This window comes from Camarhynchus parvulus, chromosome 8 (assembly GCF_901933205.1).
Source record: "Camarhynchus parvulus chromosome 8, STF_HiC, whole genome shotgun sequence".
NCBI classification, from domain to species: Eukaryota; Metazoa; Chordata; class Aves; order Passeriformes; family Thraupidae; genus Camarhynchus; species Camarhynchus parvulus.
In genome coordinates, this window is record NC_044578.1 from 18,186,158 (window position 1) to 18,206,284 (window position 20,127).

The 20,127-nt window shown below is 40.3% G+C and overlaps 1 protein-coding gene across 1 annotated transcript in view; it reads left to right on the forward strand.

The window, feature by feature from the left end:
- The first annotated feature begins 428 nt into the window (after nucleotides 1-428).
- Nucleotides 429-20,127, forward strand: part of SNX7 (sorting nexin 7) — a 29,207-nt gene continuing 9,508 nt past the window's right edge. Inside the window, exons 1-7 of the mRNA XM_030953161.1 lie at nucleotides 429-1,625; nucleotides 7,726-7,908; nucleotides 9,717-9,827; nucleotides 10,219-10,383; nucleotides 11,338-11,539; nucleotides 13,415-13,614; nucleotides 16,959-17,045. Of these exons, the coding sequence (XP_030809021.1) occupies nucleotides 1,452-1,625; nucleotides 7,726-7,908; nucleotides 9,717-9,827; nucleotides 10,219-10,383; nucleotides 11,338-11,539; nucleotides 13,415-13,614; nucleotides 16,959-17,045 (1,122 nt within the window). The 5' untranslated portion in view covers nucleotides 429-1,451. The remainder of the gene's footprint in view (nucleotides 1,626-7,725; nucleotides 7,909-9,716; nucleotides 9,828-10,218; nucleotides 10,384-11,337; nucleotides 11,540-13,414; nucleotides 13,615-16,958; nucleotides 17,046-20,127) is intronic.

Consider the following 20,127-nt stretch of genomic DNA (forward strand, 5'->3'; position numbering starts at 1 on the left):
GGCCCCTGAGGCGTGGAGCGGGCCACTGCCCCCGGCTCCTCGTGAATTTTAGGGTATTTTTAAACAAAAATTAAAATGTCTCAGTAAACGCTCTCTAATTAGGCAGACGTAGTCTTTGTCTCTTTGCACAGTTCAGTGAACATTTGGTGGTTTTTATTTTAATCCCTTTATTTCAAGTTGTGGTTCAAGACTTCGCCGAAAACCATGAAATATCAAATGTATTTCCTCATCAGCTGCCTGCAGCGCTTCACGAAGGAATACTTTTCAAAATACTTTCATTTGATTACGGGGTTTGCCTTTTCTAATTTGACAGCAAGGGAATCAAGATACACAAAGACTATGTTGTATCTGCCTGTTTAAGAACCCGCCCACGACTCCTGAAATTTACATTAACAACAAAGTTGACTTCAGCTATTTCAGGCGGCGCCTGGAGAGACGTGCCCTGTTCCACACTGAGCAAACGCGGGTCCCGGGGACGAGCCCGGCCCCGCAGCGGCGCTCCCTGCCCGGCCCAGGGTCGGTGCCAGGGAGGCGCTGAAGCCCAGGGCAGGTCAGGGCTGCCTTCCCCGCCCGCCGCCTCCCTGCTCGGCCCTGGCTCCGACAACGAACGGCGCCGGCCATTACTTCCAGTTCAATACTGCCAACTTCGAAATCCCACAATTCCGATGGTTTTACTTTAAAAAAAAGGACAGCTTTGCGCTTTTAAATGTTTGGTGTCTCTCTCCCCGCTGCTTTTCTGATGTAATGTGCCGTCACTTTGTTCTCACAAGCACATTTCTGACACCGAAGAGTCCCTGGCCTCAGCATCAGGACACACGCCTGACCTCACGGCGAAGGGGTCCAGCTACGAGCGACAGAGCGGCTGCTCAAGAGAAGCTGTACGAGAGGCAAGAGACAAAGCAGCAACGCGTGGGTTTTGCCTGCTACCCCGTTGGCGGCACTTGAGTGCCAGCCAGGAGGGAAGAAATTCAGACCCGGAGAGCGCAGGAAAGCAAGCCTGGGTACGCCTCTGCGGGGCCCGGGGGCTGCCAAGGGCAGAGCGGGCGGCTGCCTGTCTGTCGACCGAGACACTGCACACACTCTCCAGCGGCTGTGGCCAGCTGCACCGCACCGGCGGCTCGCCCCGTTCCCTGGCAGCCCCGGGGGCGGCCAGGGCGGCGTCCCCGGCGCCACCACGAACACGCCTGTGGGCGTTGAGCCGCCCCGTCCCGCCTCCGCAGAGGCCGCAGCCGCAGTCCCCGCTGTCCGGGCCTGCCGGCAGGCTCGACAGCTCCCGGGCCCGCTCCCTCCCAGCCCTGCCCGGCAGCGCGGCCCTCCTGCCGCCGCTTCCACTCCTGCGCACTGGGCGCGCCCCCGGGGCCGGCCGCGGCCAGGGGCAGGCGGGGAGCCGCCAATTGCGGTCCCGCGGGGAGCGGCTGTGGCGGGGCCGCCGCCCGCGCTCGCAGGGCAGGATGGAGACGGAGGGCCGGGTACCGAGACCGGCGCTCCCCGCCGGCGGGGAAGGGCCCGGAGCCGACTCGCATCTCGCTGCGGGTGCCCTCGGCACGGCCCGGGGGCCGCTGCTCGCCGCCGCCGAGGTGCTGGCCCTGGACGATGAGGAAGACGACCTGGAGGTGTTCAGCAAGGTACGGCAGCACCCTCCGCGCCGGGGGCGGCTGGGCGGGCTCGCCGGTACTTTGCCCCAGCGGGCGCCGGGCGAGCCGGGGTGGCGCGACGGGACGGGACGGCTCCGCCCCGGGCGGCGATCGCGGCCTCTGCCCGCCCGCCCCTCGCACGCACGGCGCTCCCCGGTGCCACCGGGGCTCCGTGGCGGGCCGGGCGGGCCGAGCTGCCCGAGGGCGCGGGGCTGACGCGGGCAGCGCTCGGCGGTCCCGGGTGACTTCCCCAGCACGAAACGCGGAGTCGCTGCTTCGGACCAGCAGTGCGAGTCATGCCTGCGCTTACCTTACATGTGCCATCTAATCTGGACTCGCTGTGTGTACTCTTACCATCACTTATGCTCGTCAGGTGCCATATACGTATCTGTAAATACAATAAACAATCGTGTTTAGTAATTGCACTTGTGTTTGAGTGTAAATTAGTGTTTCGAAGTTTCAGTTTGAGTTTTATTTTAAAAGATGAAGTCTCACACCTTCACATGGGAGATTTGAGAAGATAATACCTGAATTTTGATGAAGGGAATAAAATGAACGTAACTGACAATGTATCAGTGTCCACCTTCAGAGAGCACCCAGCCCGGTAGATGCGTGCCCGTCTGGTTGATAGTGCTGGTTTTAATTAAACCAGCGAAGGGGGGGGTGTGGCTTCCACGTGTATCCTTTCTCATTTAGTACTGATTTAGTACAGGTGAAGACAAGACTTACTTACCTCTGTCTCCTCAGTAGTTAAAGAAGAGGGCATGCCATGGTATTTGCCTTATCAAGGCAGCATCTAAAATATAAATGCATACACAGAACTAGGGTGGAGAAAATGTGTATGGGGCTAGGGTATTGTTTGCCGTCTGAGACTTGCAAACTGATGTGATAGGATGTGTGCCATGGGAGAGAAATAGCAGTTACATTTACAATTTGAGAAAGTGACAATATATTTCTGTTCAGTAGGACAGATTGTCACAGGCAGTAAATGTGTGGTTTTTATATTTCTGTAGGTGAGAAACACTGTTGTGGTATGAATGAATACTACTATTGGGATAAGGACTTCCTTCTTAGGAGCTATGTATTTAAACTCTGTAATAGAATTTATGTATGTATTGCTGTGTATTTAAACTATAATAGAATTCTTGAAACTCATGGCTTTTAAGGCCAGAAGGGACTCTTAGGTGATTTAATAGTCTGTAGCATACAAGAGATTAGGCTAAATTTCACCAAGTTACCTGTATTTTTCTGAAGCATAACTAGGGTCAAGCTGAATTATATTTTCTTGGAAAGCACCAGTCTTGATTTTACTTAAAAAGATGAATTATTCACTGAACTTGCATGCAGAAACAGTGCTAAAATATCATTTTAGTTGTTGATGCTCACTTTGCATCCATTTCCTTTTACGAGTGAAGTTCAGGCAGTTCTGCATACGGGTATCTGCTTATCAACACAGTGTATTGATGCTTATGCTGCTTCCTTATCAAGAGCAATTCTCCTTGGGAATAAGAAATAAAAACAAGTGGAGTTGATACAAGTTACTTCTGCTTTATGGCAAATATTGAGATCTTTAAATTTCTACCCGGATTCATGCCAAATATTTTTTACTTATATGAAATCTTAACTACTGTTAATGCATGCTACATGATAAGTTATTCCTGCAAACAAGAAAATTTGTTATATTATATGAAAATACAGCTTTCCGTCCAAAGCTTGGATACCTGCATGTGGTGGTTGCATATATCAACCAGAAATTCATGGTTTGTTTTCAAGTGCAATTTGAGTTCTGATCTTTTGAGCTGATGAAAATCTGTGGCGTTGGTTGGGCTTTACACCCTATTTATTCATGTTCCATATATTCAGAGAAATCTGACAGGCTAAATGTAGCTTACAAACTTTTGTAAAACCAAATTTTCCATAACAGAGTGTTCCAGGACTTCCTTGTTTTAAATTGCACCTTAATGGGATCCCTCATGCAGTGTCTGTAAGGCAGTGGTGTAGCCTTTGCAGACCAAGGCAGCCGTGCAGAGCTCACTGCCTGCCACTCTCGTCAGCTTCATCTTTCTTAGTCTAGGCAGTGCAATGTGCCAGACAACAAAATGGTGAAAAATGAGATTCTTAAAAATTGTCAACCTCAATACTCTGAGTTATTACTCAGAATGTAAACACTGGGCTTTTATTTTATGAAAATCCATAGACGCTTAACCTAATAGTGCTATAAACCATTGACCTGGTATCCTCTGACATATCTCAAATATTACAGACCAGCATCTTCAGCTGCTCTGATAAAGCATTTCATGATGTGATATGCATTTCACTTTATCCTAGTTTCCACTGTCACTGAAAAAGTTTGTAATTCTTTTCAGCAGAGACAAATTCTGGGAGCTGAGTTATGAGTCAGACAGATGGAATGTTTTCAACCTGCTTTCTTCCCTTAGCTTCAAAGTATAGAGTACTGCCTGTATCACAAATACCTATTCACTTATCTTTTGCTTTCCTTGATAACTGATATGTAGCATTGACAAAGCTGTCAGCAGTTTGGTTAATACTTAAAATCTTTAGCACCTCTGCTTTCAAACTGTTTCACAGTGATTGTCTGCATTTCATAATTACAGAAAACTTAATGATATTTCTGAAAAACATGTATATACCACTTCAGAATTGCATAGAAATGAATTTTTCTTCGAGATTTTTCTTCAAGTGCATCAAGGATTTGAGACAGAATAGTGCCTTGGCCAAAAAATGCACTTATAAATTAGTCCTCCTAAATCTCTTTGCTCTTTGAAGAATGCTCCAACAACCAAGCTATTCACTTATAAGACAAACTCTGCCCCATGTCCTTTATCTCAAGAACTGGATCCTTGCTGGGAAGGATGATGGATGGATGGATGGATGGATGGATGGATGGATGGATGGATGGATGGATGGATGGATGGATGGATGGATGGATGGATGGAGCACAGAGGTAACCTTGGGACAAGGACCTATGCCGTGGGAGGGAGCATTGTTTAGACAAACCCCCAGGCTCAGTGTGTTCTCCAAGGGCTGCAGTCTCAGCTCTGGGCGTAGCCTGTTTTGAGGCTGCTCTGGCTGCAGGAGTGTTTTCTTCCCTTGCGTAATTTGGAGTGTTACTGACCAGTTGCAGTCAAATGTGAGACTGAGATGTGTTAGAGAAAGGAGACACAGAAAAAGGCCCTCATGCTGTGAGGAGCTCATTGATTTTCTGTTGCTTTGGTCTCTTGGCCAGTAAATCAAAAGGCATGAACCTGTTTGTGGACTGGCACACACAGATCTGCCAATTGCTCTGTCAGGAGGGAAGGGGCTTGGAAAGAGAGGGGGTACTGCAGGTAGGTGGGGATGGGGGAGGTGTGGGAAAGGACATTTTCTGAGACAGGGCCTTGATGTTCATGGCATGGATGAGGAGGAAGAAGGTTACACAACCTGAGAGCTGTCTGTTTTTCCCGTGCTACAAAACTCCTGGCCTCATCTGCATGCACACAAAAACATAGCTCCAGCCACAAAATTACAGCTGTATAGAAAATTATCATGAGTTTTTTTAACTGTGTTTCTGTGATGACATCAGGCTTAGGTCACATGAACTTCAAGAATTACTGGAAGTAAACATGAACTATCATGAGAATAAAGAGACAGCTGCTTCTTTAAAACTCAGGTGTATTCATTCCTGTGCATGTGAATACTAGAGCTGTATTAAACAAAACCAGACTTGCTTATTCTGTGGATTTTTGTTGCCCATATTCTGTTTCTCAAATCACATATTCATAAGGCCTTCCACATAAACATATACTTTTATACCTGCATGAATACAGCAATTTTTAGTAGCAACCTAGAAGAAGGAAGGAAACATTATGACATTAATGCTCCATGTAAAATGAGAAAATATGAAACACATTTACCTTGATCCAATTTAGGCTTTGCAGAGTCATTGCTCCTCAAATTATATGGCCATTCAAGTCCCTTACATGCTCGCATCCATTTTTCTTTCCGTAGAAATTTCCCATTGCCTCAGCACTTTGAATTGCATGGGCTGCTCTGAGCTAGCAGTCCTCATTCTTCATCTAGACCATGGGCAGCCAGTGCCAGCAGGCTTTGGGAACAGCTCTGTTTATTCTGCACAACTCAGGATAGTGCTGGCTGTATAGAAGTTGTGTAGAAACACACTGAGAAAAAGTAAAATGACTGACAGGTGTACAAGGAAGCCACTGTGTAATATTTAAAGTGTTGTCGTCGGTCTTCTGTGTTGCTTTTGTCTCCCTGTTCAAAGAGCTGCATCTAAGTGAGGGCAGGAGAGCTAGTACATAAGCACTTTCTGGGCATAATTCCTGGTGTAATTGTCTCTTCCATATTTGTGGGAGTACATTGATAAATCCAAAGAAAAAGGACAAGATAAGGTGTTTAGAAAGTTTTGATCCAGTTGAATTCAAAGGATAAAAAGCAACTCTGACACAGTTCAGCAGCACTGAAGTGAGGTTCCATTCATTGCTGTAAGATCAGCCTTGGGATGATGCTGTGACTCCAGTTAGTGTGGACTCGCACTGTTCCAGTCCTGGCATTTGAGCAGTTTTCTCTTTAACTGCATCCCTGTTCTCCTTCCTCCATAGTTAACAAGGCATTGGAGAGGGCAACTCTTTGCTACTCATAGTCGGTGTAGTCTAACAGCCCTTTTAGAAAACTAGGAAATAGATTAAAGTTTGTTATGAAGATAATTTTTGTATTGTATATATTAAAAAAGCAGTATACAGTATTTGATATTTAAAATACCATGATTTATTTCAATTTATCTATTATCTCTAATGATTTGTTAATTTGTCATGCTCTTTTATGAAGTTAGTGAATTTAATTTATTTTGATGGTGACTGTATCCTTCAAGATTCTAGATTAGAGATCTCACCTAGACTTGCATCTAAGGAAGAAAATGAGATTTCTGGCCCATTTCCAATTTCCATCTTGTTTCTCAGCAGTTGAGTGAGCACCATTGAATGTACTAGCAGAAGCAGCTGCTATGGGGACATACTGAGTTGTGTGGAAGTGGTCGGTTGTCACAGACATTTCTTTTATGAAAAATCCTCTCTCAGGATTTTTCCTGCTGAAGCTAAGAAGTTCAGCAGCAAGATGTAAACAATAGGTTGTCTGCTGCTGTGGAATACAACAGGTCCATCTGGATTGGCCCAGCTTAGATGTTTTTAGTTAGTGGCCAATCAAGGACTGAATTCTCTCAGAGTTGGAGAGAGCTCCTTTGTTTTCATTCTTTACTTTTCTATTCTTAGCTTAGCAGCAGCTTCTGAAAAGCTCTCCTGCTTTTCCTTTTAGTATAGTATAATAGATGTATATATCATAAAATAATAAATCAAGCCTTCTGATAATGGAGTCAAGGATCTCGTCTCTTCCTTCACCCAAGAACCCTTGTGACCACCGTCACAGTCAGTGGTATCAAAAGGAGATTTTTCACTTCAGCGGTTTGATTTATTTTTTTTTTTAGAAATTAAGCAGCAAATTTGTACTGCATCCTTACTTACTGCTTTCCTTAAGAAAAAAAAAAAAGATTAATTTATGTACCTTTAATTGTTTTCTGTTTCAAATTTTATTTTAAAATAAACACAAACAGAAATATCCAATTCCAGTAAAAATTCTGATTTGGATTTTGCCTTGTCTTTCAAATCATCATTTTTTTATCCATCCTGTTCAGGTAATTAGAGATAATTCAAACATCATAAGTCCTCAGTAACTGGCGTCTAACAATTTTAATAAAACTGGTAAGTACCCTACACAATTAATGGGTGCTTGGTTCATAACTAATTTTACTATTCATAGGCAAGTTCTAGCTATGCATAACATTCTTCTCAAATGGTAGTATTTTTTTCTTTCATCCATTTCAGAATAAATCTAATTTCTTACATCCTCACCAAAGCAAATACTGAAAATGATAATAGATTTGCTATGTACCACATAATTTTTTATTTGCTCTGAGTTTTATCTATTCTATCAGATTATTTTAAAGCTTGCCATTTTAGCATCAGAGACATGTTTGTATACAAAGATTATTGATATGGATGTCCTCATGTCTTATCTGTAGGATGCATCTCTGACTGAGTTAAACTCATTCAGTCCTTCAGTGCCAATATCCCCCTCATCAATGATAAACCAGTATAAATTTGAAGATGGGCCAGAATTAAGAGATCTCTTCATTACAGTTGATGATCCTGAAAGCCACATTACAGCCATTGAAACATTTATCACATACAGAGTAGTCACAAAGGTAAGTATCTGTTTGTGGTTTAATGGCTTGCTTTGATAACAGCTGACATTTTCACTCTTCTTGCACACCGTTCTCTGGCATATTGCTAAATTTAAACTTTAATTTTGCCAGGAGTTATAGACAACTAAAACTGCATGAAACTGTGCTATGTAATGGAAAAAATTCAGTATGAGTCTGTATACACACATGCTTAGATTCTTTGAGAAAGTAGTTAATCATTCTTCAATGGCAAAATGAGTGCTGTGAGGCAATAACATTTTCTGTTGTGATCTTCAGCAGGAACAGGAAATAGCCAAAGGATTGATCCACTTTGAAGACACTGTATTACCACAAGTATTGATGACTTTTGGATAACTTACAGGCTACCAGTCTTATATTTTGCATAAACATTATCTCCTACAATCTTTATGTTCAATCTTTTTTATTTGCATCCATTAACACATGGGTGTTTGCTTCCCATGTACAGTTGCATGTGATTTCTGGGGAAACTGCCACAATTCTCTAATGAAAAAGTAGTATTAGGAAACAATTAACTGTATTTTTAGTTGTCCTGAATGCAACTTATTTACAGAAAATAAGGAAGAAAGTCAGCCTTGTGAGACCAGCCAGATCTTCTGAGATTACCAGTAAATATTCTGCTGGCTCCATTTTGAGAATTGCACTGTTAATTTATTTTACTTTGAGTTCTTTTTAAAATATTCATTTAAAAGCATATTTTCAAATGGGAATTATTCATCTTTAAATAAGATATATCAATTCCTCATAAAATATTTAATGAGTAGGAAGAGAGCTATCTTTGTTATGTTGCTAGCAGTAATTTTCACTTTATGCCTCTTTCTGTAGACGAAAGAACATTTTTTTCTTCAGGCAAGTATGAAAGGGCTGTAAGTTGCATTGGTCTTGCTTTTTTATCTCTTCTATCCTTTCTTATCATATTTAATTTGGAGTGCTGGTTGTTGATGATAAAGTAATAGCATTCCTCCCACACACCTTGAAAATTTTTTATTCAACCCTCAAAAATGTTTGGCTTACCAAAAGCATGTTTTGAGGTTTTTAGAATTTACTTGCATCACCTTATAAATCTCTGTGCAACAAAGAATGCTAAAAAGCACATGTTAATGAAAACATGGGCTCTTTGTGGCTTGCCTCCAGAAGACAGCACATGGTAAAATAAATCTCAGGGTCTGACAATTTTTTAATCTGTAATAAGCATATTTTGTAGGCATTAAAGGTTTGATGGCAAATTCTAACAGGGGGCTGCAAAACTGGAATCAATGATAGGCTGCAAAATCCATTAAGCAGTGCAGGAAGTGTTATTGCTGTGATATGCTGAAATTTTCATGTTTTGAATGTTGGGATTATTGAGTAATGTCACAAGGACGTTTGTCAGCTCTTTGGGCTTTGTTCAGAGTGCTATAAAATGGACTTTCCTCACTTATAGATTACTAATCACTTTAAGAGAAGTGCCCAAAGTAACATACATAACTGTGATTGCTGAAAGAAAAATGCCACACTAAAGTAATTATGGCAATAATTTGGAAACATTGTGGTAAGATAACCATTATATGTCACTGCACAAAGTGCAGCTTAGTGCTTTTTTTCCCCCCAATAGAACTTTGATTTCTTGCTGAAATACAATGTGTTAAGTCTTCAAAGAGTTGATCATTGTTCTTTAACATAACAGCAAACTAGTAACAGAGACCAAATAGAATGTATGCATTCCCTCAAGTACTCAGTTTTCTCCAAAATCTAAAATTTTTTTTCTGGTATTCTAACCTAAGCCTGTTTTTTCTGCTTTTTGTTTTCAGACTACCCGTGGTGAATTTGACTCCAGTGAATATGAAGTCCGAAGACGATACCAGGATTTCCTTTGGTTGAAGAGCAAACTTGAAGAAGCACATCCAACACTGATCATTTCTGTTTGTTTGCTAAAACTTAAGTTATCTTTCTTTGTTTGTAAGATGGCTCCAGTTTTATACAGAGATGTTTGAGGTCTTTCTTCAGCTTCTGAAGTTTCACAAATATTAAGCCAACCTATTTTCCTTAGCTTTATATGTATGTGACAAAAATCACATAAAGGTATTTCTTAGGTTAATTTGCAGTAATTTATGTCCTTTCTTAGTTGTACTTGTGTACACTGTATATTACAAGAAAAATTGTATACCTTAGTTGAATATGATAACTTTATATAGCTTTTGGGTTGTTGCATGGTGGATTTTACAAGGTATACCTATGTTTTTTAGAAGAGCTGTTATAGTACTCCAAATATTATGCAAATTATACAGTATATTTCTTCTTTTTTTTCCTTAGCCATTGCCTGAAAAATTCATAATGAAGGGAATGGTGGAACGATTTAGTGATGAATTCATTGAGACTCGAAGAAAAGCTTTACATAAATTTTTGAACCGTATTGCTGATCATCCAACTTTGACTTTTAATGAGGACTTCAAAATTTTTCTTACTGCTCAAGCCTGGGTAAAATGACTTTGTTGTTATTTACAGTTAGGTGAAGCCACATGTTGTGTGAGTAGGGTATATCAGGAGCCTCCCAGGTTCAGTATTCAGCAGTGTCATCCCATGGCCTGTTACAGAAGTGGCAGAAGCAGGCAGGGATTTGTGGAATATTCATAACCTCAGATAACCTTTTCTGTTGGTTTTGGTAATCATGTGGTTTTGTGGTTTTGGTAATCATGACCATAAATGGTGCTGTACCTTCCAAAGTTGTTTTGGTTACTGCATTTTGGATTTTTGCGGCAAATTCATAGCATTTCAACTCTGAATATTTTTTGGTACACATATAAGTTTCCAAGATTATGAGTAAAATAGTGGTACTAGTTAATTATTGTTTTGGCATGGCAATGTCTTCTCCTTCTTTTTTTTTTAAGTTTTACTGATCTCATAGAAGAAAAATACAGGATTTTCCTGTCACATTGTTGCAAAATGTGTCCAGTTGCAAATAGGAGTTTTGTACTCAGAAAAGCCTGCTTCTGAATTTCAGCAAAGGTTATTCTAGCAATGTATAAAAAAAGTTAAAAAAATAGATGGATTACTTCCTCCAGTAGGAGCATTATCTGCTTTTCTCAAAGACTTATTTCTTCAATCATTACCTCTGCTTTCCTGTTCAAAAAGCTAAATTGCAAACTAGCTAGCTCACCCTGAGGAGCAAAGGGATGAAGGTTCTCTGCCATCTTCAGCCATTCTTGCGACACTGTCACACATGGCATGCTTGTGTTTGCTCAGAAGGGCTTAGCTAATACCTGCACAAGACAGGGATGGTTCTGACACTGGTCTAATAATGATAATATTTATACACTAAAAAGACAGAGGTTTACGTATGTAGTTTTGTTTAAAAAAAAGCATGCTTTTATTTATGGTATTCAGAGAATTAACAAAAGTACCTGGAGTAAAGAGAGTTTGTTCTGTCTTTAGGAACTCTCCTCCCACAAGAAGCAAGGTCCTGGTTTGCTGAGCAGGATGGGACAGACCGTCAGAGCTGTAGCATCCTCAGTAAGAGGAGCAGTTAAAAATCGTCCTGAAATGTTTACAGAAATGAACAATTACGTGGAAACATTTAGTCAGAAAATAAACTTACTAGATAAAATAGCTCATAGGATTTACAAAGAAGAAAGGGGTAAGTAGAAAACATGTATCAGTTTTACTGATTTAAGAAATTTAAAAGTAAATTCGTTTTCATTGTGGCAGGCAAAATACCCTTTCCAGGAAAAAGGGAGATGTTTTTATTGTGTTTTTCTTTCTGGTCATGTTTTTGACAGACCTTCAAGTTTGAATAATTTTTTAATAGGAAGAGTTTTAACATGTCATTCAGCTGCTTATGAGGAACTTAGAAGAATATTTTAACATGTGCTTTTTGGAAAGCTGCATGACCTTTGGTCCTTAACTTCCAAGGGAATGTACAGTTTTCTGTGCAATCTCATAGTAACACAAGGCTGTCTTGATTCTAGGTTTCTAAACTTTGTTTAGTTTTGTTCTGCACCTTTTTTCCATTGACAAAGTAGATTTTAATTTTTTAATAGCTTTACTATTTAATAGTTGGCCATAATTTTTGTCATGGTAAGAGTTTTCTCAAGAAGGATGGGTTAATCTGAATTTTTTCCTTAAGTAAGAGCAGTTCACACATCTAGTTGGAATGCTAAGTTACTGACTTTCCTGAAATTCTGAGATGATCCTGATCTCAGACTGCCTGTTCAGTGGCATTTCCACTGGGCAACACTTAAAGTATTTACTTGTCTATATAATATAATTTGAAGAGCTGCACTGTGTTAATAATAACTGAGTCCTAGAGCTTTCTTGTGCAGTACCAGATCTCAGTGTGTCCTCACTGAAGATCTCAGTGTGTCCTCACTGAAAGGATGTTATAAAAGAAAAATACATGTTGGTGAAAAGAGTAGGAACTCTTTCACTGGAGGGAACAATTGACATTGTTCCCTCCAGTGAAAGTAGCTGTCTGAGCTCTGTAGGTTCAAGGTATCAGTGCCAAAATATTTCTTGGAAAAGCTTAAGAATTTTGACATGCTCCCAAATGTTGCAGGTTATATCTTCTTTCTAGAGTTTCCAAACAACACTTGTCAGAATACTTGTGTGCAGGGCCACACTGTTGTGAATAGGAATTGTTGATAGTTGTGATACAGAGAACATTCCTACTTGCAGTACCTTAACATGGGGTTCTTGATTACATCTTCTGTAGAGGGTTTTTATTGTCCAAATAATCCCAAAGTAAACATTACACTCTTTATGCCACATGGCTGCTTTCATCTTTCTTAGGACATTTCTTCATTTGTCACAATTTAGTAGTGACAAAATTGCATTTTCAATGCATGACCAATGTGTTCACAGTCTCCTCCTGTGAACTGCAGCTTGCCCATGTTTAGCCCTACCAAATTGCACAGTGATTTCTGGGCCTTCTCCGTTTATGGATTATCACTTGGTCTAGAAACATAAGAGAAGTAATTAATAAGATATCTCTGTATTTAAATTAATAAAAACTACTGAATGAGATACCTGCTGAGCAGGAGTGAACTTCAGTGCTTCTTCTGAAGCTTTTGGGATATAACAAAGCTTCTAGTTTCAATAACTGAGACTGTATTTGGAACATTACTGTTACCAAGAAGCAGAGGAATTCAGGGCAGTAGAAGTCATCAAGTCAGACCAGCTGCCGTGGCTCTTGTTGCTCTGTATGGAGACAGTGTAAGGTAATGCAGGTCATTGGTGTCTGAATGCAGCTCATCAGGTCTGCCTGAATATTTGTGTCATTGTGAAATGTGTGCGGCCCTTTGGCTGATAAATTTCTCAAAGCTACTTAAATAAAATACATTAATTGATTAGTTTATTCATAAACAGTGAACTGGAGTTTGCCTATCCTGGTCGTTTGAGCAAATTTAAAATTAGCTCCAGTCTCTTGCTTGGTTCACAGTAAATACAGAGTTGCAATTAGTATCACTTAGAGCTCTGTTAATGAAGAATAATAGGTGTATCTGTTCCTTTTAAGACTACTGTAATGAAATGAAGGAGTACGGCCCCATCCACACGCTGTGGTCGGCGTCGGAGGACGCCATAGGCGACTCCTTGAAGGGCCTGGCCGGCTGCATCGAGTGCTGCTGCAGGGCTACGGAGAGGAGAATGGCAGGGCTCTCAGAGCACCTGCTGCCCATGCTGCATGAGTACATTCTCTACAGTGAAATTCTCATGGTAAGCTTTCCTGAAGGACTCCTTATGCTCAGTATAAAATTTGACTTAGTACAGTGACCATGTCCAGGAAAGAATTTGTAGCTGATGAAAATGACTTCACAGTCCCTGTATTTACTCAGTACAAAGCATGCACGGTATATGATACCTGTCCATTATACTGGGGAATCTGATTGGTCCTGATTCTCATGCTAATCAGGCAAGAGGTGCCCCTTCCAAATAAGAAGAGTCTGATAGTTTTGCCTGACAGGCAGCCATGGGTAACTGTGCTAGGGTGTCTAGTTTTGTCATCTTCAGTGAGTTCTGCATTGTAGCAGTGAGGGTTTGGGAACAGCAGTTCAGAAAGACCTTCCCTGACACTGCCAAAATATGAACTCATTGAGTAACAGATTGTGTGTGGGAAAAGGAGTGGAGAGGTTTTTCCCTTTCTAGGAGCTCTTCCTAAGTATGTTTTCTTTTTCCTGAACAGCTGGGAACTTCCAGTCCCTGCACCATTATATAAGCATGTGTTAGTCTTTGCCATAAGCTACTGCTCTCAGTTCCCTTTATGTATGTATTTTGCTTACACTTGGAGAGGATGTAAAAAATCAGACTCCAGAGTTGATACAGTCAGTGCTGGTGGATAATCAACATAATAAAGTAACTGAATTCAGTATGTCATAATTCCCACTTTTCTGCCTACAGAAAGCAGAACGTGTGCAAACCCCTCTTTGTCTAGGCTTTGAGCAATGCCAGCTGCAGAATCTGTTGTGTTACTGCTGGGAACCCAGCTCCTGCTGCAGTGGTTTCTGGGTAGGGGCTGCAAGAGTCTTACAGTCCATGGGTAGAGCAAGACCCAAGTTAACTGAGCCTTTGGTGGCACTCTGCAGGGTATTGCCACTTTCTCAGTAAGGCTTAGCTACTGAGAGTTAGGAATTCCTGCTGCCATGACTGCTTTCTTTAAAACAAGCTTCACAGAAAAAGGGGCCATACAAAATGTCCTGTATCTCACAGTTCTCATTGTTTTCTGGTAGATGGAGGTAGGTGCTACTTTGCTTAAAGATCTGAAGAGATTACTGTCCTAGCAATTGCAGGTCATCTTCTCCCCCACTTCCAATCTTATTTTTCAGAATTTCTATGTTACACATAAGCAACTGTAGTCTTTATGCTACTGAGGAGATGATGCCTACCCATTGCCTTCTATTTTGCTGCCTAACTCACCCTCACCCTTCCTCAGGCGTTCTGTTTTGTGCAGAGCACAGAAGGATTTCTGGGGACAAGCCCCAGCATGATTACATGGCTCCTCCTGCACACCTTACTGTTGCCCACTGCATTTTTTTTTCTTCTTGTAGCTTTCTTTATGCAGCACTTGGAACACAGTATTAGGCTGCCCTGAGGTCCTGTCCAGTGGAGAAGTCTTCCTTCAGTAGCTCATTCCTGTTCCATAAATGTTCCTTTCCCTTCATTCACCATGGATTTTTATTGTACTTACTGCTTATTTCCCTATTGCACTTTGAAGAGGGCAATGCTAGTCACTAAAATAAAATACCTAAAATACCCTGTGGAAGTCACCCACTAGTAAGCCTTTCAGAGGTGTGTTTAGCCCCTCATTACAGGGACTTTGGTGCAGTGCTGCCAAGATCACTTGCAAATGTGCAGAACAAGGTGTGATCAATGCAATACAATCCTTGTATTTTCCAGTGTTGAAAGTTCAACCTGTAACTAGGAAAAGAGTTGGATTCATAACTAAAATATTTACATCTGGACCAACCCCTTCCTAACTGGCGCACAGAACAATTCTGCTGTCCCTCAGGGTACAAATTACAGCGTTAATTAATTATGGGTCCACATAAAATTATTTGTGGGTTTTGTGGCATGGTACCATTAAGTATTGTACAAAAACCTGTAGAAGTATAATAATATGTTTTAAAGGTGTAGTGCCGTTGTTTGCAATTAGAAGTCAGCACTTGTCAATGTTGCACCTTAATGTTAATTGGTTTTGTCTTATAATTTAAAATGTATGTGTGATAAATATTGCCAAGTTGTCATTAAAAGTTTTAAAAGAGGCAAAAGAAGTGGGAAAAAAGAGAAAACACTTGTATTATGAAGAAAAACTGTTCCAGGTTTTTTTTTTTGCTTCTGTGCTTCCAGATAAATATTTTCTGTATTTATCTAACTGAAAGATTCCAAAGTATTGATAAGCATTCATCTATATTGCTGATTTCTTGCTCAGAAAAGCCCAAAGTCAGATTTACCAGGTTTTTATAGTGATTACCTTGTTCAAAAAGAAACATTGAAGAATTACTTTAAAATTAAGCTCTTAAATTATTCTGTCATGTTTGATAAAGTGCCAAGATTTCAGAGAGAACTCAGTCAAAAAGAGAGCTAGAGAAGGTAGAGCTGCTTGTGCCCTGTGCTGTTTCAACATGCCCTATGCTAGAGGTGAATACTGAACATCTCTGCAGAAGAAGCAGTAAAACCAGTTGTGGCAAGGTAATGTAAAAGAAGATTTTGAGATTTGTAATTATATATGTCCTGTAGTATTTTTTCAAAAATACTAAAGCCTTGCAACACTTCTGCAAGATAAGCATACCTGAGTGTGCTTTTACAGATGAGGAAGCTAAGACAAAGAGACATTTGTAAGGCTTCATCAAGGTCTCAGAGCAAATGAGCATTGGAAATGCTGTTCATGTTTTGTAGCTTAACAAGCAATATTGCTTCCCCTGTCTAATTATTTTTTGACATTATGTTAAAAACCCAATACCTGATAAGATAGTTTCAAAGGAGGTAAAAATTATATATTTTGAAAATAAGCACATATATTAATGGTAGAAAAGCTTTCATTCCTATGATAATTTTATCTGATTTTTCTGATTTGCCAGAACTATATTTGGCACTTACAAAATAATATTAAAGGTTAAAGTCACAATTTCAATAATGCCTTGTATACTATTTCTAGTCATTCTACTTTATTTTGTAAATTTTACTCAAGATACTTCTGTTCACAAGATTTGGCAAACTCATGTTGCTGTTTTTAAATGAATATATTGTAAGTTAAGTTGATACCAAGTAAACTCCTGTAGCATTTCTGCTCATACAACTGGCAGTGATATTGTGTATGGCAAATTCTTGTGGCACTGATTTTGGATTTAGTAAGATTATTGAAAAACTTGTAAGATAAAATACAGGTATGGAAAAATAAGTCTTCATTATTTAAATTTTTTTCTGATAAAACATATGTCAAAATTATTAAATGGTATCATTCTGTGGTCTTGTTTATCAAATACCAACTTGGTTCATGGTTTTCTGAAAGAGCTAAAATTTGGTGCAGTTTACTTATTTATTTTTTTTTTTCTTTCCCTACTAAGGGTGTTTTGAAAAGGAGAGACCAAATTCAAGGCGAGCTGGATTCCAAAGTTGATGCTTTAGCCAATAAAAAGACAGAGAAGGATCTGGTAAGTGTTTTCAGAAGGCTGGACTCTTCCAGGCCGTGTTGTAGCAGCAGGAGAGGGATAGAAGGATGCTGTCCTCTGAAGCCAGCGGCTGGGACTGGGGGCTGTCCCCACCTCTGGCAGCTCTTGTGCCAGGCAAAGGCCATCACCAATGGTTTACTCCATCATGAGATGTTTGTACTTGCTTCCAGTAGGATTTTGAAATCAGTTTGCCCAAACTTATTTTTTTCACTGTGTATATGTTTCCATATCTGCATTTACAGCTCGGTAAAGGCTTTGGACACTCGGCTTATCCAGGTGTTCAGATCTTTGCTTTATCTTTCCAACCCCTCTATTTCTTACTAATTTCAGAGAATCTTGTTTTTGAGAGTCTGGTTCTTCTTGCAGTCTCAGAAGAGCAGTAAAACAGATGTCTGTTAGTCTAATCTGATTTTAAAATCCTGTGTTCTCTAATTGAGTGGCAGCTGTATCCTGAAGCCTTTTTCTAGTAAGGATAGTTTGGCAACAGAGAATGGTGTACTGCTACTTTTAACCATTCAAGTGACTTAACTATTTTCTTGGTAATTTTTTTACTATTTTTCCATTTCTATTAAGTGTTGAAATATTTTTCTACCACTTCTAACCAGACTTGTTTCTTAATAAAGGTGGTCATAATACAGATATGTTGTTGGAACAGGTCTCAGACACCAAGTTTGGGTGTATTTGCACATATTTATTCCTAAGCAGAACTCCTGTAGCTTCTAATGATCTCACAGATGTCAGATTGAACTTGTCAGTGCAATCTAGTAGCCAAAAATTTTGCTGACAATGAGTGGCATGAACCCTAATCTCATTTGAAGTACATTTCCACCACAGATAAGGAGTCTCAGACTGTCATTAGAGCTGATAAAAGGCTGTGAGATATTTAGCATTGGTCATGGCAAACATTAAATGCTGTACAACAAACACAAGGTTGTACAACAGAAGAATGTAAAACATCCCTAAGGTCAGTGCAGATGAAATAGGCTGAAATTGCAAATTAAACCTTATGGGACATTATGTGAATCAGCTGGGAAAAAAATGTTTTCTTGAGCTGTGTTAGAAACCAGCTGTTTCTGGTGCTGCTACAAAAGTCAAAACCTTGGTTTCTACTCCAAAATTTGGTCCACAAAGGAGGCAGTTATTCAGGGTATGGATGGTTTGAACACTGTGGTTTTGGATGCAGGCTCTAACAGAGAGATTGGGCCCAACTTTGGTACCTCCTGCTTAACCAGACATTTCTTACCTCCAGAGCTGTGGCTGGAAAGATAGTGGGATATGCTGCTCCATGATTCCCTCACTCCATCCTGAAGGTTACACAGTAATGCTAGTATATGGTTTGGGCATTTTTAACAGTTTTAGTCTTGCCAGTAGGGCTGATAATAATTCTGAAAAAAAGGTTAGTATTAATGTGCTCTGACAGAGCAAGATAAGCATTAAATTTCAACTTAAGGATTCTAGTGTTCAGGCTTGAAACTGGGTAGTAAAGAGATGAAATGCTGAATCTATTACATTCTGAATATATTTTGTGTTTTAACTCCAGGCTAACAAGGGGTTAGTATCACCAAGCTGTAAGATTAATTCACACAGCAGGTAGAAATTTGTGCTATTTTGCATAGTGAGATGGTGTAAAATACTGTGTCACCATAATTGTAATTTGGCTATTGGGCCATGTCTCCTTGGCTACAGTCACACAGTCCATGTCTGGCAGCACTCTGCCCTAGCAATGCCTGGCTCCCACCTTCCTGAGCTCTGGTCCCATGGCTGATTAGTGCTGTGCTGGCCTCTGGCCGTCACTGGTGGGAGATTTCATTTCTCACACTGGCTGCCTCTGTGAGATCCATGTAAGAAAATGGATTCAGAATCCTGTTTAATTTGCAGGATCATTTGTAACAATTTACACCTTGTAAATGAGGAACACACTAGGTGTGTTTTGGCTTGGACTTAACAAAACCTAGATGTTTTTGTTAAGTCCAAGCTATTCTTCTTTAATTTCTGCTGTCAGGGCAGCTAAAGAGAGTAGCATTGTTGGGTTTTTTCAGTTTTGAAGAAGTAGACCTTGGATGTGTCTACTTGACAAGGTGACATGTGGCATAATGCTGCCTTTAGACCGTAAGTCCAATCCCCGCCTTAGTACAACATGTGGTTTCTTTGGGGTTTTAGAGTGGGATGGTTAAATTGCATATCCAGGCAGAGTTGTATAACAGAGTCTGCCTGTCCATATCATGTTCTGACTACAGTATGGAAGAATTTTGTAGTTCCTAGAAAAGGGTAGACAAAACCAAACTGTAAAATAACTTAAAGTTCTAAAGTTGTAAAGACTGAGGTAAGGGGAAGCTGCTGCAGACGGGACTTCTAAGTCAGAGAAGTTCTTTATGTGTGTAGACTAGTGTATTCCTACATTGGAACTTTTTTTTTGCAAAAGCAGAGAATGGATTCAACTGCCTTTCCTACTCTAAATCATCTTTAAAATGTCATTATTTTCAGTATTCTGTGCACACCCATTTTTTGGTATATGAAGGAAAGGCAATTAGCATGGAACATGGTCAAAATACCAAATCCAGTTGTCTGTAATTCCTTTAAAGGTAATCCCCCGACATTTAAACTGTGGATTAGCCTTTTCATTTTGAATGCAGTGTTAATAGTTGAAATTATCCTTGTCTGTAGCTTGATTAGTGGTTTGGTCAGATAACTGAACTTGGGCTTTTCAGTAAAGTAGAAATAATTTTTTTTCCATTTGTTCCTCATTAGTAACCAGCATGTCATTAACCTAGAAGTCTGGCAAAGAAAATCAGTGTGGAAATCAAATCTAACTAAAAATGTTTGTTATTGGCTGTGGATAACATCAATTCAGATGAAATTCTCAGTTTTACTAGCTGAGGACTTCTTGGCTTCTTTAAGAGCAGAATGGGATCCAGGTTCTCTGACCCTTTCAGGTAGTCTTTGATGATTCAGGTTGTGTCTGATGGCAGCATCACTGCTGTTGCACTCAATCACTGTTCTCCCTTGCATGGTCCAAGCTGGAGGCTGTGCACCCAGGCTTTCCATGTTTTGCTCTGAGTTCTGA